The following is a 25,281-nucleotide window of genomic DNA, read 5'->3' as shown; positions in this document are numbered from 1 at the left end:
ACATGAAATTATTATCTGATTAAGATATTATCAAGACATCACATTGCTATAAAGACACATAGATGGGACATCATTTTATCATACCTAAGCATTTAGCTATTGTATATTTTTGACACGCACAGATCATGCAAGAAAGTATACGTGCATATATGCATTTAATATAATGTATATCGCTATGAAGGGAAGCATAAATGGCTAAACGTTGTGGAAACAAGTACTGTAGATGGTAATAGGTGAGTGGAATAAATATATATCTTCGAAGTTTTCGGTAATTTTCTGCATAGCGCCATGTATCATGTACTTATCTTATATACACTGCATGACCATAGGTTACTATTTCTGTATCACCAGTGTGTCGTCTGATAATGTCCAATTTTATGCAAGATTTTATGTCAGACGATTACTATATTTGTCTTAAAGCAACAGATTGAATCTATGGTAGGAAATAACAGTATGAAGGATGTTAATATTGTTTCTTTCTTATGGCTTTTGCAATTGATATATGTTACTTAAGAACTTTAAAACATCTGATTTTGTTTAAACGTCTGTGGTCGATATGAACTTTCATGCTCATTTCGGTATGTCCATTTTCATTTTATCCAGTACGTAGAATAGCGTTGTCTCAGCTTTATAGGACATCACCATGCTTGTTGCGAAATGTGTAGTGTTGACTTTATAGTCAGTCCCAGTAAACTGTTTGACATTAAAATAAATGTAAATCTTGAATACGTTTATTCGTAGCAAGTCGGAAGAAATGGTAGGTTATTACTGTGGCTTTCTTGGTGGTGTTAGGTATGTCGGTAGGGGATCTTACACTTGTTTATTCTATTTTCGCACTCCAGAAATTGCCATTTAATTTGGCTACTTAGGGTTGAATCCTGTCCATATCTATCTTTTGTAAAACCAACAACCGCCTTTAGAGTATATGGCTCTGCATTGTACTATAATGCTCATTTTTTAATACAATGACCAGGTTATATCTGGAGCATGTCCAGAGGATAATACCCTTACGAATTGTTGTTATCCTCTAGTTTATTTGTTTCCAACCCAGTTCTGTGCATAACGGAATATAAGGAATCAGTGTATTTATGTTTTGTCAGCAATTAGTTTGACCAGTAGTATTTTATATGCTATCTTACTAATCAATCTGAAATGAGGCTATTTGTTGAATCTCTGGGATGTTGACGGCAGACACATAACTCAGTCTAGAATGGCCCACAATAGATTTTCTTTATTTTATTATATACTTATATAGTAATGTAGGATCTTATGAAATAATATTCATGTTTTTAATTTTGATCACAGCATCAGTATGAGAACAGATGTGATCAAATATAAAGTTTTGATCATAAACCATCTAAATATGCACATTTCTCGGTTCAAACCACCTTATTTATTTATGATACATTTTGTTTGTAATATATTGTATTAAGTTATTATTCCAACCCTCCTAGCCTAGCGACATTAACATCGTTTCTGAAACGCAAAGTTCTGCTTGTGAATATCAATCAAACTGCTACTGTATGATCTTACCGCCCTGAGCACACTAGTTTGATAATAGGCTAGATGAATGAATAAAGTAGAAAATTTTAAAGTAGATTGTAAGCTGTGACTGTCATTGGTAGTGAAATTTCGAGGTGACACATAGTTGTTAATCAGTTTATCATGTGTTCTTAGTTTCAAACACTGATGACTAATACCATGTACAAGTCCAAATAGATACATATATATTTGTAAGCTGCAGAACTGGTTTGTTCTGTACACAGATAATGCACGAATAAAGCAGCAGAGAGGGTGAACAGACTACTTGCAGAAAGGTCCATTTTTGAAAAATAAAGCTTTCTACAAAAAATGAAAATAAAAGGTCAATAATGTCAAACCGAATTATCTAACTAAAACCGAGAGTTTCTCTAATTGGGTTAGTTTATTTTGTTACTTCATCTTTGTCGTTTGTTTTTTTTTTTAAATTTGTGCTTGTTTTTTTTTTTTACCCACCGTGACACTTATTTGTGGTCTGACCATCTCTGCTGCTATAATTAAATCACTATTATATCAATAATGGAATCTTATACAAGTATATTAGCTCGAAAAAGATTAGATGCTATCAAAAGATATTTTCAAGTTCGTGATGCTCTCAAACGAAAACTACAAGAACGTCAAGAAGCACAAGTTGAATATGCAGAATATAATTTTTTTAAACCTGTTACGAAGGTTACTGAAAGAGTTGCAGAAGCTACTGAAAGTCTTTTTCCGACATTAAAACAAACTGCTGAGCAAACAGAAAAAAATAGCAAGAAGAACTAAACAAACAAAACAGATTTAAAGAGATCTTCCAACTGACATAGCTGCTGCTCAACCTCCTGGTAGAGAGGAAAAAAATACTTGAAGGCATTGGTGAAATATAAAAGACCTTACACCAAAACCTAAAGTAAGAAAATAAAATATTGCATTGATTAATAAATTTAGAGAAGGTGTTATTGAAGAACTTACTAATAAAGAAATTGTTACAATGGAAAATTTATCTAGTACTGCAGCGTTGAGTTTTCTTCGAACGTATCAACTTTTGAAACCTGAATATGTTAGCATGAATATTGATAATTTTATTAAGTGGATATATTGTATATGTTACAATAAAAAAACAGGCTAGAAATGATGGTGCAATATATAGAGAATATATTGAAAAATCAAATAATTTTATGCAGATTTACTTAAACAACAATATCAACCTGAACCACGAAAACAAAAAATTCCTGAGCCCCAAATTTCTCAACCTGAGCCACAAATTTTTAAGACATAAAAGTTTCAGAAACAACCTCAACTAGAATCATTTAAACCAAAATCTTTTAAACTACAATCTTCTAAATCACAATTTCTACTAATTGATATTAAGAATAAATTTACAACTAGTGGTTTAGACAATATATATTTCAATATATAATATTTCAATTCAATACTATATTGGTCTTAATTACAATTAGAGATTCGTAGAAGAACCCCTGACCCATGAGACGAGCTCTGGTTGATCCGACGGAAATTTTGATTGAATGTAATGGTAATGCTAAGAAAGAATTTCATAACTATGATGTATCTCATGTGTGGTCAACATTCAAAATCATGCTCACCACCGATGATATTGATGCTACAATGAACGACCAACGAGCGATGACGATTATTATCACAACAATCAAAGATATTTTTCAGAGTAAAGTTTATTAACAAAGTGGACAATACTTGGATTATCAGTGACAAACGTGACCTTGCCCTTCATAATGAAAAAATTCCATATTAAGTAAACTTTCTAAACCAGGAATGGTGACTGGTATTGACAAACCGTATTATGAAAGAACATATCCTGTAACTGTGGCGATTTATGCAATATATCCGCTGATTGATAAACCCAGCTTTCATGATCTAAAACTGATGAAATTGTCAAAGCTAAATTGTGTAGCCAAACGAGTAAGGGAACATTTTCTATTTGGACTTGTGGAAATGGTTTAATGGATAAAAGACGTAAAATGATAAATGACTGGGCAAAAATAGTTAAAGATACCAGAGCATCTATCAAAGATGTCACTGAGCTAGGAAAGAAATGAAATTTCCAATGATGGCAAAAACGATAACCGAAGAGATTTTGTACGAATCAGAGTATTAATCGAAAGGAGCTTGGATATAAATTACTGATGATAATGTGCATGCGTGGACTAATGCAGTAGCAATATTTCCACGAAATCAAATTGTTAAAGTTTACTAAGGCGATATATTTGATTTTATTAACGAAATAAGTAAGAATGATCCTGTATCGGTATGGTTATTTCAGAGCTTCGATGACGGATACTATGATCAGTTTGTACGGCCTAATGGAAATATTTATCGCACAGAATCTCTCCAAGAAGAAATGAAAGATAGTACGTCAAAATACACCCTTGTCGATGTCATGAATGAAAAGTTGCTCACTAATTCTTTTATGATTCCATCAGTCATGGCTCATTTTACTAGAGAGAAAAATTCATGGAAGCTTATGAGGTTTGATTATCTCAATGATATTATATCGAGTTGTGTCGAATACAGACACGTGGATTATGGAATACCAGATACGACTATAAGGATGTTATCTCATTTGATATGGTTGCATGTTATCCCGGAATTGTTCTTGGAATGGGAGAGTGTTCTAAATATTTTGAGCAATTTGGACATTCAACACAAGAGATGAACAGAGTATCGATAAGTGGACCATTACCAGATCTTGACCTGACTGGATTCGCTTGTATAGAGTCATTTAAGTTTGCCGAAGATCTTCATCTGAGTTGTTATGTCTGGTTTGGTAAACATTTTTCATAAAATATGTGGGAACCAACAATATTCTTATGATATATGCTTGATGTAAAATACTGATATCGTTGGTTTTAAGTGAAGCAATTATATCATATAGTTCGCAGAAATAAGTTTGGTTACCACAACAAATTATATATTCTGATGACGAAAATCATGATATGACTGATTTTGAGAATAAAATCGCAAAAGACATTGGCAGAAAAATAATCGGTAAATTCACCCAAGGAGGATCATATGATCATACACGACACTGTACAATATTATTTATAGACGATGCTTTACTGCATTTTATTATTGCTGATACAATGAATAGAAACACATTTAGAAGTTGAAGTAATGTTAATTTATCAGACGAAATTAAATTAGGTACAATTGTAAGTTATACTGACGATGAGTCACCACAGTTTACTCATTTAAGATCTTTAATACTCTCATACGGTTTGATAAATCTATTATCGATGATAAATAAAGTTTCTGAGTTTGTGGTCAGAGTCGCTACGATTCATTTTATATCAATACAAAATACAGAATTGCTAGAACAACTAAATATCGGCACTTATGCATCATGGGGTGAATGGAGAATAAAACAAGAAAATATACTTAATTATTCTGAATCCACCGACGTTGAAATTAAGGATATTTTTCTAGCAAAAAAAATGAATATTGAAACTGTCATCGATATATGACCCTGTGACCAGAAATAAGACTGTTTATCTCATGGGCCTAGAGGTTCTGGTGAAACAACTCATGTGATTAATTATTTTGGAATTTTGATATAATTGTATTAACACCTACACACAGACTCGCAAGAGAAATGAAAGAAAGAAATGTTACATCATGCACTTATCATAAATTCTTTCGATGGAAGGGAGATAAATGCATTCATGAACGAATGGGCGAGAAATATATTTCAAGGATTATTGTTTGGGATGAAATATGCATCGTTTCATTAGAAACGTTAAAAATATTTCTTGATTGGTTATTGACAAAAAATACTGCTGTGATAATATGTGGCGATCATGGTCAACCACCACCTTTTGTTGGATTGTGTCCACATAAATGGCTGAAATTATTTTGTGGATTGTTATGAAGAAATAACTGCTGATCAGAAAGTGCTTGATCCAGAATTAAGAGAGTTTAAGAAATTAATCAAACAACAACCAAATAAAATTCAATGTGAAACAATGTGTGAAATAATTTCAGAAAACTCCTGTTAACAATTTTTTGAATTTTTGGAGACCAGCTGATTTGATTGTTGAAAGATAGTTCGTGATACACTTCAACAACAATTATTTTTGTTACATAAAGAAACATTTTGAAATCTACCCGTACCATTGTGTTATTGACCAGCAGATAAAATATCGACGTTGACATACCAGGATCGTCAGAGAAGCACAATCTTATGTTAAATGACATTTAGTTCCTGTCAGTGTTGTTGAGAGCGCCTTAATTATAGACAAAGATCCATGGACGCTAGGATACGAGATGACAATTTATTCATCACAAGTATTACCCATCTTTGATATAAATGTTTGGATCGTCGATGATCGTATTGAATGGTCAAACTTAATTTATCTCAAAGTATCTCGAGGCTAAAGAATATCTCAGCTGCGGAGGGTTATCACAAATTTCACAGAAAATAATAAACAAATTCAGTAAACTGACGTTGATATAGTGAGAAAAAAAATTAGTTATAGACAGTTTGACAAAAAATATAAGTGCAACTTTGATCTCGATACTGAATTGATCATGACATTGAAATAATGACAGGATAATTACTGTGCGATCTGTAGCACAGTAATGTTGTGGCAGTATTCAAATTATAATCCAAAATAATTTAACATAGATAGAATTAATAGTAGTCTTGGTCAAACACGCGAAAAAGTGATACTGACCTGTTTTGAATTTAATCAACGTTGAGGTGCTAGTTTACAAAAGTGAATGTGGTGGTAATTGTGTGTCTTCAGGAATTACTTGTAATTGTTCACGTACAAATCCACGTTGAGGAGCAGTTGAATCTAATCTGTAGATTGCAGGTCTACCCGTAGATCTTAACATGCTGCAAATGTTATGTGCTGCAAAACTCCAAATAGGATCAGTCGCTCTTATTTTACCACCTTCAAGTTCACAAGGTTCATATAAATATCTTACAGTAACATTACCAAGTACTGGTTGTTTTGAAAAGTCATGTCGTTGTATTGGTATATGTTTCTTGTAATTGCATTAATGGGTTTCATAGAAATTGCACGAGTAATTGCATTATTTAATGCAGCTATCGCACTTGGTAATATTGCAACCCATTCGCGAGATCTCATATCTTTCTGAATTATTTCCTTTGTATATTGATTTCCAAATAACCGCTCAGCAAGTGTTCGATTATACCATTCAGTTAATAGTGCTTCTTCTTCCTTATATCTACTTGCAACGTAAACGACAGTTAACGCGTATTTGTATGTACGTGATTAACATCTACCAATTTTATTAGTATCGTGTGGTAAAAATAAAATATCTGCTTGATGAGCGCTGACATCAAAATATGCATGCTGAATTGTTTTAGGTGGTGGTAAATACATTTGCCACATTGCCTGTCGTGCTAACCAATTTGCAGCAACAGAATGTGTAACATTTGCTGCATCAGCGAGTTTACTAATCGCTGCTCTACCTTTCCAATATCCTCTTGGGCTATAATAAATCGATTCCGTTATTTTATAATAATTGGTAGATTAATTCCTAATACTAGTTTACTTTTAATCCCGGATCTTTTCAACCAATTAGCTAATTAATCTCAGAAAGATTTTTTTGGGATGGAATTTAACGAGTGACTCAATTTCACATTTGCAATATGTCTTTGCTTTAGGTCTTTACTTTTGTAAGCTACATCATGAACATGACATGCTTGATCAATCACGTTTCTTGGATACTCTCCATGTGTTGGCTGATCTTTCTCGTCAAGTCGGATATCAAGTATCAAGTCGACTTCCAGGACCACAATAATTATATCCAGGAAGATGTTTTTCTCATGGGTATTTAGCCCATGGAGCTCCTGGTAATTTTCATAATGAAGCAGCGATATCACCACCTGTCCTCATATGAGACGAAATAAATTTGTATTTATTTGTACCACATTTCACACACTTGCCTGTAAGTGCATGCTTTTATGGTTTGTTATTATTGTTGTTAATCCACTTGTCGGGGTGGATGCTCTGCATCGAACACAATATATATCCATATTATTTATTATATTTGTACAACATAGATGTCATTGATTTCTCAGTGACACGAAAGCAAGAGAAAGTCAAGCATCATCCAGCGCTACCAATTTCTATCAGGGCAATCATCATAGGTCCATCTGGGTCTGGTAAAACACAACTACTTAATATGATAATGAGATGGCTCAAATGGGATAAATTGTATTTAGTAGCTCTATCAGTTGATGATCAGAGATGTTATGAGGTACTTAAAGATTTTAATGAAACAGCAAAATTGTTGGACAAGGACGGCAATGATATTATTGATTTTATCACCGATATTGCGGCAAAGATATTATTGATTTTATCACTGATATTGATGAAGCCCCATCTGAAGATGACCTCGATGGATTTATTAATAATCTCGTATTATATGATGACGTAATGATGGACAAACAATCAAATCCAGCTAAAATATTTTCCTGAGGCAGACAACAAAAAAAATACTGATGTGATTTATGTTACTCAGTGATATACACAAATACCTAAAGTAATCAGAGATAACTGCAATATCTTAGTTGTGTTTAATGGAGTCGATACACATACTCTGCGAAACATTTATCAGACTCGGTGTGCAGAAGACATGGACATGATTAAGTTCAAAAATGTCTTTTGAAAAGCACAATCTGCTCCATTCATATTTATAACAATAAATATACATGATCCTCGATCGCGATATCATATAGGTCTTGATAAATTCTTTGGTTGAGAGATTGATATAATAATGATTTAATTACTCACACATTTATAGTAGCAGAGAGGGTGCGACCACAAATAAGTGTCACGGTGGATAGACAAAAACACACTGAAATTTTGAAGAAATAAAAACAAACGACAAAGATGAAGTAACAAAATAAATTAACCCAATTAGAAAAATCTGTCGGTGTTAGTTAGAGAATTCGGTTTAAGGTTATTGAATTTTTATTTTCATTTTTAATAGAAAGCTTTATTGTTCAAAAAAAGACCTTTCAGCAAGCGGTCTGCTCAACCTCTCTACTGCTAATAATCATTAAGAAACAATCCTCCACTGATGTAGAGGATGGTGAAGCATGTAAACCCAATGGGTTCATTTTAACCAGGAGATGACAATTGATAATGGAATTCAACTGCATCATGCTTGCATGCAACCCAGCCTAATGTGCATTAGTAAGGAAAAAGTGACTTTGAGAAAAAAGACCTACTATAATCATGAGAGTGACCATTTCTACCTCTGTTATCATAGGGGAGTTTGAATACCTATTTAGTCTCATGAGATAGTAATTGAGGAAGCATTTGTGTTGTGGCTATGGGTAATCAGCATGAGAACCTAATAACTCATCATGTTCACTCCATGCGGCCTAGGTGGACCGGTCACCTTTGGTACCAATGGAACGCTAGCATACCTAGCTACCGTAATGTAAACTGTACGTTCGTCTCCCTGGATACACGGTATCCACCTATTGAGTTTCCTTGAGCTGTAGCCAGATTATCCCACAATATGTCTTTGTGCTTTTGTGCATTCTGTCATTTAGAATCAATACAAATTGTAGGCCTGGACTAAGTTGGCTATTGTAATTAGTTATTTGATTAATGAGAACTGACATTAATACAGCATAGAGAATATAGTATTCCATTAATGCCTATAATAGCTAGCATGCCAATGCTTTGTAATTGCTGAAATAATAGTACAAAGAAAGTAAATCTTACCAACAGAAAAGTTAGCAGTTTGAACATGATATGGTTTGATTCCAAATTTCCTGTTGTTACTTAGGTAAATATATAATTTGCCGCTGTTCGGGACACTCGGATGGTGGAGGGTTTCAGATAATTTATTTGAACTCAACCGGCTCATCCAGTCATACCGCAATTGTGCGTTAGGAGAAAAGAAATGATGTGGGTAAGCCAGTGTAACCATATGGACCATTCCAAATCAGGTAGGAGGGGGGAGTTTCATATTTTACTTTTTGGAAGCACTATGTTTGGCTGCTGCACTGTTATATCAGTGCAAATTATCACAAGAGTTTTTGGACTATACTTGTCGAGAAACGCATTCATGTTATGTATATTTGTATTATATTTTGGCTTTTCCTAATGATTGTATGTTATGTACATTATGTACATCTGTATTTTGTATCTGACCTTGTTCAAAATCAAGTTGGTTGTGTAACGGACAGTAAAATTTATTTTGTAAACAACATAGTACATAGCTAAAATTTTCTCTTTGAATGTCGATTAAATTTTTAGATCCTTATTAATGGTAAACATGTTTAATATCTTGATTCTGACCTTAGAAATGTTTAAAATGGAAAATCCCATTAAGTGACAGAGTATTTTCAGAAAATGGTAATTGCGAGGTAGGCTATGTAGAGGGGTATGTAATCTTGTTACTTACGTATTCATTGTCGCCTTAACATCTGAAGCAAAATCATTCTTATTGCTGTGTTCATTTTTTATTTTTTATTTGGGCGGAGTTATTTAATCAAACTATTATTCACTGGAAATATAAAATGCTGGTCAATAATATTCTTGGTCTGGAACATTAAATTGGAATTACAATGAATTCAGACACGGACATTTTGGGAATATATTATTGTGTTACATTAAAAGTCAATTAGTATATCACCCCACTCCAGACCATTGGGACATTTCCATCTTCGAGACTACAGGCACAACAACATAATCAATATTGGAACTCAGTTGGAATGGCATGTGTTTGACCTTTTATGACTATGTGGAATTTATTTCACAATAGTCTACATCCTTTCTAAATTTTCACTTTTTGTATTCTAGGGAATTAAATTATTTGTTGAATTTTACAAAACTTGTTAGTTTTGGTTCTTTCCTGTTATGTAGTTGAAATCATGGCTGTAACAGTCCCCGGTTAACATTTATTAAATATCATCCGTTAAATAAGAATTTGTTTAACAAAATCACACACTGAAAACAAATAATTTGAAAGGGTGTATATTAATTTCAACTTCATTATTTGAGGGACTTCCAGATTTTTCAATGGGGTAGACCAGTAGCGACTTAGATAGAAAACTGTACTTCTTCCATAAATTGAGAGCTTATTTGTCTCAAATCGACTCTGATTTCCGCCATCCTGTCATGGGAAAATAGTAAATTCTCTGTTTGTGCTCTCTAGAGAATGCACATCAAACATGCTTTCGTGTATGTAAGCAATATTCAAGTCTGAAGGCAGAACAAAGCACACTCATGAGAAAATGTCTTTTATATATCACATCAGAATGTTTAGTAAAGTCATGAAAAGTATAACCAGCACTTCATCATTGGCATGTTGTGTGCACAACATCTTTTATTTATGACAAATCCAGCTTGGGTAAAAATCCCCATTGCAATACTCTGTCAAGCTGCATTTCTAGAACACTTCCTATGTTTGTTTCTTTGGTGTCAGTTGACAACTTCAACAGTAGTTGAATATTTCTTTACTTTAGTGCCAAGTTGTAGTCATGTCCGTATATGTTGTTAGATTTGACTTCTCTGGACTGAAGTCTGAACGTATAGGACATAACCATAACCATTTCTTTTTCAAACCTTTATTCACTCCATTATCATATCACTGATTCATATCTAGAATGACTTTAATTTATTATTCGAAAGAATACTATCATTCATTGTGCATTATTAGAGAGTATTTTTGTAGCTGATACTTGTCTGAATGTTGCCAGATATTGATTTGTGATGTCTTCCTTCGACTACTGTGTTATGTCCCAATATCTGTATCACATTTGAAGTTTACGACTTGGGGAATTACGGTTGGAAATTGAGACACTGCTGTTGAATAATGCTCTACTGTGCGATGACTGACGTTGTTTAAAACAGTTTTTCTATAATTATGTTGGTCTGGTCATAAATATATTAATGAGACTAGTCATTATTATCATCGAGTACAGATTAATTAGTATCTTATCTTATATTCTGATGAGCGTACTACAGTTACTGCCATCTTTTTATATGAGCAAGACAGCTGAATAAAGTATGTAAGCTAAAATTGAACTCCATGAATGTGGGCACTTAATGGCTGAAGCCGCTTCTCATGTATGGCTTGCAACTTTTCAATTGCCATTGTCTGACTATTCCATACTACTGACATTGCATGAAACACTGCTTCCAAGTGCAGTCTTGATACGTTGGCATTGTTGATGGACAGATTCGATGCGTTTTATCTTTTCATCTTTATTTTGCATAATCTCATTCCAATGACTGATAACTATTCATATTACATCAATAATATTTCCGCAATATACCTTTAATTCGTTATTTACAAACTGTATTACATTAGTTATTTTTTTGTTGTGCAGTATTGGATAATTATTTTCAGTGTGGTGATCATGGCTACATTTATCATCAAACTGACAATACTTGGTTAATCCAAGCCACTCGGATGAGTTATTTCTTGCAGAATTATAATACGATTTAAGCTGCCAGTTGTGCTCCTCTTCTATCTAACGTACCTAGAGTTACATATACTCATTTCACTACTGTTACCAGTGCCTGTTAGAAATATATATATATATATAGTATGGTATTTTTTTCCGCTACGAGAGACTTATTAACTTATTAGAGAAATTAAGGTAATGTGGTGGCCACGTAAGTTAATAATCTTATAAAACTTCATCAATCAGACAAACAAGTGGTGTTTGAAAAACTAATAGCTGCAAATTAGAGTTAAATGGTTTCTTGTCGAGCTGTTTGTAAATTTTCTATTTATAGTAGATTTAAACTAGTGACACTCATTTCTCTCAGCTGCTGTAGCGTTGTTTAAGTTTGTGAACTCAGTTTACAACTGTATGGATTTCATACATCAGTGCATGTTTATATAATGTTTATTTTGTTTAAAACTTTAAGAAATTATAAAATTAATGCATTTTGTAACAGCTGCAATCACTGTTGATTCCAGTAATCTGATCCATGTTTAAGTATGTCATCAACAATTGATATGATAAAATATGCACTTAACTGATTCGCGAAGATGGTCTAATCATTCTTAGCATTTTACATCTTAATAGGCAGTTTATTGCTACAGCAAGAACTATAATTTGTTGTCTACTTATAAGAGAATGAATCAGTGTTAACTGGTACATACACTTTGATTTTGACAGAATCCATATTAAAGTACTTATCGGTCTCCAAAGGAATGTAGAAATTTAAGAAAAGACCTTCAATAAGTCCATTACCACATTATGTTAGTATATAATTCATTTAATGTACTGCAAAATAAAGTCCTAAACTCGATTTTTGCATGAAGGAGAAATCAATTCAAAGTCCACCGAGTTAAAAACTAACCCACAGCGTGAAACTATATGAAAAAGGAACAATCTTTTTCTTGAAAAGCAGTACAATCCAAACTACAAGGTTCAAATTACAGTAATTGCACTTTTTTGGGAGCATATAGCATTTTTTATTTCCAAAACAAAATTGTCATATTTGAAAACTCAGGGGAGATAACTCTATTTTGTCCTTTTATGAGTGTTATAAAAGTACTTAAGAAGGAATTACAATGAAATGTTCCTTAAAAACAAATCTCCATTTTCAATTTACTACACTCACAGTCATATTGTTATAGCAACAAATAAATAGGCGCTTGATCACTTTACCAAAATGAGTCACTGGGATCCTCTTCTCACCTTCCAATTTAGGATCTTTTTTGTGTATTTGTTTTTCAAGATGGGCACGCTCTAAAAGATAATAAGATATGTATGTGAAGTTGTTTTCAATTTCTTGTGCATTCTGTCAAAAGTAAAATGGAAACCTTGATACTCAATGAGAGTAAAGAGAATGATATCAATATAAGGAAAACTACATGTTTAAAAAGGTATGACGAATTAATACGAATGGTATTCTGGGATGAAATTTCTAATCTGGAAAGAGAAATATAATAAGTATGACCTTAGAGAGGTATTAATCAGTAATAAACATTTGATTGTGTTCAGTTGTGTGGGCTCTTCAATTCCAAGAACACTGTCAGGCAATCTTAAATCCATGATGGATGATACATACATACTTTGAAATAATGAACTGAATTGAAATGACTGCAACTTCCTTCAGAAAGAAGAATGTGTGTGTGTAACATAGTGCTAAAATACATAATTATCGTAGTTTTCAAAGTAAAAATCGCTGATAGCTACTTTCTGAATTTCCATTATATGTTTGACATACGTCATATATAAATAACATCGTCTGTAAGGTGGAGAGGGAGGGATGGATGGATTCTTGCATTTTAATTCTTGGTACATCTCTTCAGTGCCTGTGTCAGTTCTGATGTGCGTAATGGTTTTAATCAGTGAAGGTTGTTTTCCTGATGTTTCTCTATTTGTCTGTTCAAAGAGTTGTGTCGAGTGACATTCAATTTGTACGTTCCAATGTGGGTGATTTCGGAGTATTTTGCAACTTGTTTTAGAGGTGGTACACTTAACAATTAGGTGAGATTAAGCTGTATGTAGAAGGCTGATTATTGGCTGGAATCTCGCTTCCTCTCCTGGTTCCTTCCACTTTTGCTGTTTTCCTCTGCTGCTTCTTCTGGAAGATGATGCTGGGTTTTGTTTAGAGTAACTTGGTTTAAAACCTGGTGGTGGTGAGCACGACTAGGGCACCTCTTCTCTGCGTCCCTCCATTGTTGATGCCAGTTGTTAAGGGAGCATCTATAGTAGCAGATAAACGACCTAGACTGTTCTATTTTCTCTCGTATTTGCCTTGGTTTCATCTATCGTACCTTTTACTAATGTCTATATCACACTTGAGCATTACTGCTTGGCACATTTGAAGTCATTGATTACAGCACTGTTCCTTGTTTCTCTACTTGATTTATACTAAACCCATATTTGAATAATTGTATTAGTATGACGAAGGTTTTATTATGAGCCTCTTGAAGATAACTATCTATTACAGTTTACTGTGCATATTTACACATGAACAAGTCAATTGTAAAAAGCTTCTAAGTTGAAAGTAAATTATATGAATTTGCATCTCGTTTAAGGCTTGCAATGTTTAAGCTGCCACCGTTTGACTTTTAATTACTTCTGCCCTTGCAAGTATGTCGTTTGCTATCATAGTTCCGACTTTCTGCCCTTATCCAGGGAGAATGTTGATGCTGCATTTTCTCTTCTTATTTGTTATCATCTCGATCAACTGACTGGTATCTCTTTTGTTATTCATTTCATCCATAACATTTTCACAACTTTCCTTAATTCATCCCTCGCAAACTGTTTTAGATCCATACATTTGTTGAATTTACATATGGAAAAAAGTTCTTTCAACTTGGGTAACCATTATTCCTCGATTGATATAGATCACACCAATGACTTTTGTCTAGCATATGTCTTTATCTCAACCCAAACCGTATGTTCTACTCCTGTAGTATCCACCATACCTTAAAATACATGCCCACATGTCACTATTGCTGCCATAACGTTCTAGAAAATATAATATTGCGTATATATTTTCTGAAAATATCCCTCGACTTGAGCCATACGTCATCTTGACCACTGACCAGGCGACTGAAGGAAGAGATTGGGCTGTTGATCCTACGATATCATGTAAAGACATACGCATATAGTGTAGTGACATAGTGTCAAGACTGCCAGACTCGCTTGCATGATTTTCAGTTTTCCAAATGTTCTCCATTTAGTCATATTATGATCTAACCAAGATGCATGCACTTGTTTTCTATCAGATTCCAGGGTGTCCATATTGAAAATATCATTTTATATATGTTAATGGAGGCTGTTATATTGTACTATGTTTATTATAAAATGCACTGTAGTATTGTGGCCATGCGAAAAAGTTTATAAACCCTGACAATCATTGGATCAAGCAGTCCTGGACAAAACTAGTCACTGCAAAGTTTGCTCGTCAGTTGTCTTGACATTTTATGTTAATGTTTGTGGTTAATGGAAGAAGTTTATAAACAGGACTTACTAATTTTTGGAGCCCATACATGTTCACATGTTGATACAATGCTTATGCTATGCCAAATCATGAGAAGTCACGCACATTTATGAACAGCCACAACAATGTTGATCCAACTAGTCTAATATGTGTTCAGCGCAGCCTCTTAGAATCTCTTCAACAACATATATCGTTCGAAATACATTTCACTGACTTACAAATTCAGGAAACAAAACTCTTTCATTCTTTACGTCTTAATCGCTATGGCTGTAAACAATATACAGCAGAATTTCCTTGAAAACCAGTACAGTATAAACTAAAAGACGTGCCTTTCAAATCTGGATAAATTTCAGTTAGTTACATCTGCAAATACGATTATTCGACATTCATTATTTCACACAAAAGTTTACTTCATGACTCTTTCACAGTTCAAGGGAGATCACTACCCATTCCAGATGTTTCTCAAAAACATATGCATATAGAATGCTAATTAATCTTTTAGCAAAAGTCAGTTTTAGGTATGTTGATATGAGACTTTTATATAAATTAGACTAAAATGGCACAAGCTAAGATTTAATTTATAGCATTCAAAACTAGGATTTTATTCAGTTAACAATAAAAATAATCGATGTATCATTACATAATTCCAAATATATATAATAATATACCAAACAGCTGCTTGCGTGTTTCGGGTTCCAACTCATTCAGTAGTATATGATTCAGGCCAAATCTTTTGATTTTCCAGTCAGTAACTAAAATATAACAAAAGATATCGTTGAAAAGCTTTGCTTTAAACCCAGTGTAAAGTAGAAATTTGGGTGCATTTTGGTAGAGTAAGTAAGAGGGCAACCCTTTTCATTGGAACTGCTCTTTAAAGTAATGAACTTCCAGACATTCCAAAGATATTAAAAGGATCCATATCAATACCATTCTGCTCAAAAAAGGGAAATAATAATTTTTCTAAAGGTATGGTCAAGAAATACAAATGGTGTTCTATGGTCGAAATATAAAATTTTGTAAAGATAATCTAACACGTAAGAATGTAGAAAAGAAAAAGAGAAACTAATAATTGCATTCAGTTCCAGGTGCTGTACTATGGAACAAACACATATCGCTGTCTTTCATTTTTATAATGATAATGCACATCAAACGTTTCAACAGATACGGTAGAGAGACCAACAATATGTAGTGGTACAAATATGTTGAAATTTGATATTTCTCTGGTAACAAATGTAATGTAATGTATGTATGTATGTATGTATGTATGTATGTATGTATGTATTTATGTATGTATGTATGTATATATGTGTGTGTGTATGTATGTATATATGTATGTATGTATGTATGTATGTATTTATGTATGTATGTATGTATATATGTGTGTGTGTATGTATGTATGTATGTATGTATGTATGTATGTATGTATGTATGTATGTATGTATGTATATATGTATGTATGTACGTATGCATGCATGCATGTAATATTAAAGTACATATGAATGTAGTAGGATTGGAGAGAAATACGGACCCATAATTCAGTTGGTAAATCTCAGTCCAAACCACCGTCTTGCTGCGAATTTTGTTTCCCAGCAGTTATGTATGTACGTACGTACATACGTACGCACGCATACATTCATGTATGTATGTATATATGTATGTATTTATGTATGTGCATACATGCATGTATATATATATATATATATATATATATATATATATATATATATATATATATATATATATACATATACATATATATATATATATATATATATATATATATATATATATATATATATATATATATATATATATATATATATATATATATATATATATATATATATATACATATATATATATTTTTTTTTTGACCAGAATTCTTTTCACCGGTAGATCTAAATAAAGATCGTATCACATTTAGAGCATTTTGTAAGTCAAATGATTTTTATTTTCAGTTATATAGTTAACATCATTGCATAACTGATTCAATTCTTTATTCTTTATTTCAGTTCTCGTAAGTAACTGAAATATTCTGTTTAGACAAACCAACTATCTCTATGGATTTTATGCACTATACACACTGTTTTATTAATAATCTGAACAGGTGGTATTTTAATGTTTGTTCGTCTAAAGAAAAAGTTCCATCCATTTGAAAGTTGTGAACAATAGTTTACTATCGCAATTGAAAATTGTGTTGTTTGCTGAGCGAGCTGATAAATACTTGCTTGCAGAAACGTTGACAGTTATGTTGCATCAAGTATACATATGTCATTAAAAGATTATTTGTGGAAGCAAGTCACAGAAAAAGTCCAACATTTAGGTTTGTGATAAATGATTTTCCAAAGAAATATCCATTATGACCTATTATGAAATGTGTCAATGAGCTCATCAGTTCTCTCATAACAACTAAAGTAGGATGAATGAAAAAAAACATTACATTTTGATATATATAAAAAAATGAATTATTTATTAAACAATACAGTTTAATATTTATTTCTTACAACATTTTGTATTATTTCAAAGGCCAGTTTTAAAGATAGAGGTTTGTATTTATTAATCAGAGAATAACGCATGAAATAAATTTTCATGACGCATGAAAGTCGCCGTCCATTGTGTCACCTCTTATTGTAATTATTTCAATTTATTGTTCTGATTTTACATCTGGGATTTTTAAAAGTTTAAATATGTATTCAAATAAAACACGAAATTGCCTGAAAAATGTGTGATCAGTTTTTATGGACGTGTAAAGAAAGATATACTGAAGAGGTCATTAGAGTGCCAACATTTATATTTCCATTCACGGTTTTGAATATGTTGGCTGTTCCAGACACGCAATTATTACTTTTATTTTTACAGTGCTATATATTTTAATTGTCGAGCTCATTCAGTACCATCTTTGTAATCTTACGTGGGCGATATTTTATTGTTTTCCACTCCCAAATCCCGCTAATAAAACTTTGGCTCTCCTTTTTTGGAAACAATCAAACCTGTCATAATTCAATATATCGTGCACAATTACACACCTTCATGCTTACAAAACAGCCAAAGCAAGTCTCCTAGGTGATACAGTAATCCAACTGTATCTTCGTCTTCTGCGGTTCTGGGTTTGTACTGTAAAACAGATTAATGAAAAACAATTGGACGTTCTGGAACCATGGAATATATAAAATGACAGTAATGCAATCTTGATTACTAGATAGCGTCGTCATCATCAATAAATTTGGTTCCTTATGAGAAGCGAAACGTTGAACCCTGATCCATATTCACTAATGCAGACAAAAAGACGTGATCAAACGATCAAGATCGAATGACTATGGTAATGATATTTTGTTATACACCGATAAGTCTCATGCACATTAATAAAATCCGATGAAGGTCACTGAAAAAATGAAATTACTAAAATGTCAACTTTTATGATACGAATCTCATATTAATTTCTAAACCAAACTTTATATTTTGAACAGCCGATATGCTCATGAATATGAATTTGATAAATGAGGCATGTGTAATACAGCCACTCTTTGTCACTCTATCACTGTTAATAACACGAGTCATTTGACACATGGCAGCAGTGGACCCATATATGTGACTGACAGATATTGTGCAGTTATCAAATTTTGCATCACGGAAGATATCACCAGCTGAGTTTCTGTTCGCGTTCTGGCTGATAGTGTTTGAACTATTTCTGGTCGGTCAATGTGAGAGGCTCCAATGGGAATTGATCCAGGAATTAGATCATTATTTTGAATTTTTTGCAGAGGAATTGAACATATTGTTGGAAGGTGATGATGCAGCTTTTCTAAAGAGAATGGTACTCATTTCCATGTGTATGTCAAGCGATGCTACCTCATATTCATGCATGTTCCGTTGTAATCAAGAGACGTCGAGGAAAATAAAGTTCCTGCGTCGTTTGAGAATATGGGAATGTATAGTCATAAAACATCATTATGAGTTTCCTACTTTTGGGATATGACACTAAAATGTGGCTGATTCATTGGTGGAAAATGCATAGGTATACTGTATCAATATGCATATAGGCTTTAACGCGATAAATTTTCCCTTTGACTAGTTGACGTAACTATAAACACGCTACGGCATATAAATGAATGTATAAGGCAATAACGTAGTTGTACCATGCTTTCAAGTTATTGTATCTTCACGAATCTCCATCATAATTACATGAATTATCTTAATTATACTTAGAATTTTTTTGCTCGACGCAAAAAGATTCCAGAGCATCAATGCCATACCACAGAGAATTTTTCTCGCGAATGATGGTACAGATTTTAGTGTCAATAATGTAAAAATAGTGTTCATTATTAGAAATAACTCACTTAAATTAAACTAGAATTACTTCTCATTACTTAATTTAGTCTTATTACCAGTGTTTGTGTCAAGCAATGTTTAAATTACCCAATCAATAAATCAATCATAGGATGTATTTATCTATATTTGACCATATCAGTCTGCTGTCCTGTCAAGCTATACATAAAAAACTAACCAATATTTTATGACGAGTTCCAAAATTAAGAAGTGAGTTTGCAGAGGATCTTGTATATCGATAGATTGATATACTGTATTTATTACATCATGCTAACAGGCTGTGGACATGAAATGAATATTTTCTGGAAGGCGACATCGATAAGAATGGAAGATGATACCACTTTCAAAGAAATCTTCAGAGCTGTGAATAATTTAAGTGTACAACAATCCACAGCATTTGCATTTAAAGAAATACTCTGCTTACAGACAGGGAACAAACTTATAAAAGTTCAATTTATATCCACAATGAACTATTTAAAACATAAATACATTCTCAAGTAAAGATAGAAACATAAGTAGTATAGTTAGCTGATATAATTTCTTTAAAGATAACAAAGTTACCTTCAACAGTTTGCAATTGCAAAGTTATCCCACAACATTTGCATTTATCACACTTAGCTTACAGACAGGATAAATGCTTACATAGGTATCATTAATATTCAAAATTAAATAGTTAAATAAGTTTGATAAATGCTCATGTACGAATAACACATTCACAGTATACTGAGTTGATATTATCTCTTTAAAATAACAAAGCAACCTTCAATAGTTTGGAATTGTAACATCATCTTTGTCAGATCTCATACTTCAGCTCTTGTATATAAGCTTTGGGCTTAAAAAATTATTCAGTCTACGAGATATGATTATTATTGTCGAGGGGAACATTTTATGGATTTTGTTTCATAATTAAGAAACAAAACTTATCTGCAAACCATACACCATAGTCCATTAATATGAAATGTCCTCTTTTTGTTTGGTGAAATAATTGAATAATAATAATGCATTTTTTTGTTATTTTACATATGCTGAAGAAAACAGCATGAAAAAATGTTTTTCGTAGGACGTAATTACTTGTATTTACTTTGGATTCACACCAGTGTCATATTGTTTCTCTCTTGTAGTTGATACGCTACTATCATTATATGAGCACATTGAAGGATTTTTGTTGCATAATATGTTTATTATGCATACTGGGCACAAGTAACTTTGCTTGTAAGTATGCTTGTATAGGCATGTCCAACGTTACTTCATATTTGAAATATAAATCCATGGCCACGACAATGGTTGTAAATTATGCTCTTTCTACTCATGAAGACCTTGTGTTTATATAGTACCATGCAATGAGTCGTGCAACTGAGTGAATAAAAAACAAGTGTGAGTTTCGTTTCAGGTTGATGTTTCCCTTATTTACAAGAACCTCAAGAAAACAGTTGCTGACAACAGAAGGCTTCACAAATACCATAAATAATGCTCCACTAATCACCTACTTTGCATACACTCACCAGTCCCTAATTTCACATTTGCAAGTTTTTCTTGTTTCACCTTTTGTATGCAACATCATTAAGCCTTTCCAAGCCCTATGTTATTACTTCAGGCCATGCAGCATTAAACACGACACAGGAATCTATTACAAATTATTCTTCTTCTCTCAAACTACTAAACATTTATACGTGAAAATATCAAGCGAACTCTTTACGTTAAGAAATTAGAAAGGGTCTCTTTTACGATATGTAAACATATAGTCTCACAAATACTGTAGGCTATGTCATTTGCTCCTAGAATCTTGCCAATTACTCTGTTTAAGACATATCTTCAAAAAATAGATATCCCATAACGAAAATAATTACTAAAATCTAGCAACGCCATAATCGGAGACTTAAATACAATAATACAAATAACACATCTAGCATTATTTGAATATTATGTACGATTTGGATATATATATATATATATATATATATATATATATATATATATATATATATATATATATATATATATATATATATCTTATTTCTTTTAGCATATTTATTGCAACTTATATCTCTATCACAGTGTGGTAATTTTCACTTTCGCTTTCTTTTATAAATTGTTTTTAGTGCATTGGCATTGTACTGAGACTATCATATATTTTGATTTACAGATTAGTCTATTGCGCGTCATCAGTAACTATTATTGTTTTCTGAGTTTATACAGTCATAACAATCTCATATCTAAATTCACATAATATACGCAAAAATATTATTTCTTGAGTAGTACTAAAACTTGTTATTTCTTAAATCTTTCTGAAATGGCACTCCTCTCGGCCATTATTTCTAGGATGATCAAAATATAACAATGCAGTTATCTTTATCAATGAATGGTGAGTCTGGTTTGAGATATGATAGTCAAATGAACTACAACTAAAATTGAGTAAGATGGTTAGGTTACAATTTGATCTTATTTAAACAATGGTGAAAGATAATTTGATAAACGGATTCTTGGCATAATATGTCTTAGGTAGATTTCCATTTATCACAAGTTCCCTTTCTGGCTGAATAACTGTTCACTTACCATTAGTTTTAGGTAAAACCATTTGGCGAAATCTTCAGAACAGTGAAATGTCTCCGTCGGCGGTATGACACCTTCCTTCTCGTGAATGAAAGCATTTGCACGTTCTACAGCTTCACTCTCCGTAAGAGCACTGAAATACAATGTCATATATTCAGGTTAAGTTCAAACAAAATTATTTCCTTAAGTGTCACTATGGGATAGGTATACAAGTTGTATGAAAATTGAGCATTATACATGGATAGTGGCAAATGAATATTACAATATGATCTTACTGGACGTAAATGATATAGTTCATGAGAGAGAGAGAGAGAGACAGAGAGAGAGAGAGAGAGAGAGAGAGAGAGAGATTCACCGTGGCAAGTGCAAATATTGTACATTATTGAGACAGTCATCTTTAAGAACTCGAACGGTATTGAGTATGTTACAAGGGGAAAGGGAAACAATAGAGTGTACTATTTTTGAACTGTTAAATACAACGCTTAGTTTATTTTATATAACTTTGCATTGCATACAATAAACACGAATTGTAACTTTTGGATACATATATCTGATGACCAACATAACGGAGCATTTATGGCCAAGGTATGTCTAAGCTGGTTAAAACTGTGAATCGAGATTTTTAATGTGTTTACGACATGCACACATAGGCTTATCACCTACTTAGTTCATCTAAAAGTCATAATGCAAATCAGTACACTTATTCCGAAATTCAGTCACGCAGGATATTCAATTTTCGATCCTGATCTAGATAATGGGATGGCATGAGTGTCGTCTAAACTCAACTTTACCTTTAATTATTCATAATGTATTGAATTGGGGTTATTATTCCAACTATGGAATAAAGATTTTAAAATTTAATTCTTACTTTTTTTAAATGAGGATTCAATTGCATGAAGGTTTTACTATTTCTAGTATTATTTACCAGCCTTTGGTGGCAATACTTTAGAAAGATAAGTTCGTGATCCACCACTCACAATGTTATTAAAATTATATAGCTTGTGAAATATCCGCTAGTGTTTTGCTGTAGTCCAATCAGTTAACTCATATTCTGAGCATATACACCGACCTCTCTCTCTCTATCCATGTACATCAAAACAGTGTATGTCTATGTCAATCCTAGCCTTGGTAAAATCTAGTGTATCCAATGTGTTACGAACGAAAAAACTGACGTTGGAACTGTCGTTTTAAAAACAAAAACGAAAACAAAAACAAAACAGAAAGAAAAAAAACTGAAAAATCGACTAAGCAAAATAAAGTTGCTGAACTTGCCACAGAAAACTAAGTTTATAAACTTTACCCTGATGAAAACAATTAGTTTAACTTGCCACAAAGAAATAACTTCCTAAACATAACTCTGATGAAATAAACCTGCTGAACATAGTGTGTAAAAATAACTTCTTGAACTTGACTGAGGAAAATAAACTTGATGAATTTAATGTTAAGTAATTTTCTTCCGAATTTGTCTCTGACGAAATAAACTTGCTGAACTTGCCGCAGGAAAAATAACTTGATGAATTTGTAACACAAAAAAACTGCCTCTGCCTCAAGCTGGTGTCATCTCATATTCAAGGACAAAAAGTATTGCTGCTATCGTTCTTGCGTTTAAGCCTGACACACATTATAGTACTTTATTGTTGAGTTGTGGTCTCGTAGTGCTGCCATGACATAGTTGTACAACGGTTTGTAATCAACCGATGTTGCTCTTTCTCACATGTATTGCTCTTTTCAATCAGAGTCAATATATTTCTCAATTCCTTTCTGAATTAGTGTATCGCATACCTCTGTTTAAGAAATCTACCTTTGATATCTCCTCGCCAGATATTTGTATGTGATGTGTCGTGGCCACCGTCAGCCATGATACATAATTTAGCTTGCATTGCATTTCTCGTACAGTTGAATGGTGTTCCAAAGTTTGAAAGGCTAAATAATATCTGGTCAAATATTCTGGGCTTGAATGACCTAGACATTTATTTACCCTATGCATATTTCTTCCGTCGCAAGTAAGCACCAAGTTTACCTTATATATATATATATATATATATATATATATATATATATATATATATATATATATATATATATATATATATATATATATATATATATATATATATATGCATGACAGCACAATAGACGACATTTCGTCTGTATCAAGCATTTATCAGGTCTGATGGCAGACCAATATAACAAGCACAATGGTAGCAACTTCGATTGTCTCGATAGTAGTTATTACAACTACTTGCTTGGACACATGGCAAAGACTTCCTTGACTTCATTTGAGCTATCGTATCTGGCAAAGACACTTGTTTGTCTATCCAAAATGAAGAAAGACTGTAGAGAATACCACGCGTAATATACCTGGATTTCGAATCTGATCATACCAGTCTCAGACGACACAGGCATGGACGCAAACGTTTTTACAAGCAAACGCGTGGAGACCATGTACTATATAGTTGTGCTTATCTGTATCAATAACGCGTTTATCCACCCGCTAAAATTATACGTAGTGCTAACTGGCAAACATATCATCTGATGTTTACTCTAGGAGGTCGAAATTATTTACAAAACAAGGCAAGTCAGAATAACATTTTACTTAGGTGGCTGAGTCATGATGGATCTGCAGTTGGCCTTTGGAAGACGATCTTCCTAGAAATTATTGTCATTATACTGGACAATATTGCGATGCTGCTTATAGCAAATGTATGATACACCTAAACAAACCTAAATTTGTCCTGGTCATGCTGCATAATTTTGCATGGTTAAGACTAGCACTACTGCATACAAAGTTGTTAAATTCGACCAAGACAACACATGCATTCCAAACAACATCGAAAAGTATTTTTATTTTGGTCGGCTTTATTTTACCTGCAGTCAGTTATTTATAGCATCGGCGTTGGATGAACTATCAGGACTACAAGTGCACTCAGTTATATTC

The 25,281-nt window shown here is 32.8% G+C and overlaps 1 protein-coding gene across 1 annotated transcript in view; it reads right to left on the bottom strand.

Annotated features, from left to right (window-relative positions):
- The window catches only part of LOC149786830 (uncharacterized), a 120,044-nt gene that overhangs the window by 25,843 nt on the left and 68,920 nt on the right, over positions 1–25,281 (bottom strand). The window contains exons 10-12 of the mRNA XM_089977348.1: positions 22,347–22,476; positions 18,494–18,581; positions 13,178–13,258 (exon numbers count right to left, since the gene is read on the bottom strand). Of these exons, the coding sequence (XP_089833474.1) occupies positions 13,178–13,258; positions 18,494–18,581; positions 22,347–22,476 (299 nt within the window). The remainder of the gene's footprint in view (positions 1–13,177; positions 13,259–18,493; positions 18,582–22,346; positions 22,477–25,281) is intronic.

Source organism: Sinohyriopsis cumingii, chromosome 12 (assembly GCF_028554795.1).
Source record: "Sinohyriopsis cumingii isolate HCF-2022 chromosome 12, ASM2855479v2, whole genome shotgun sequence".
NCBI classification, from domain to species: Eukaryota; Metazoa; Mollusca; class Bivalvia; order Unionida; family Unionidae; genus Sinohyriopsis; species Sinohyriopsis cumingii.
Note: the sequence above shows the minus strand (reverse complement) of the source record. Positions and strands in the feature narration are given on the sequence as shown.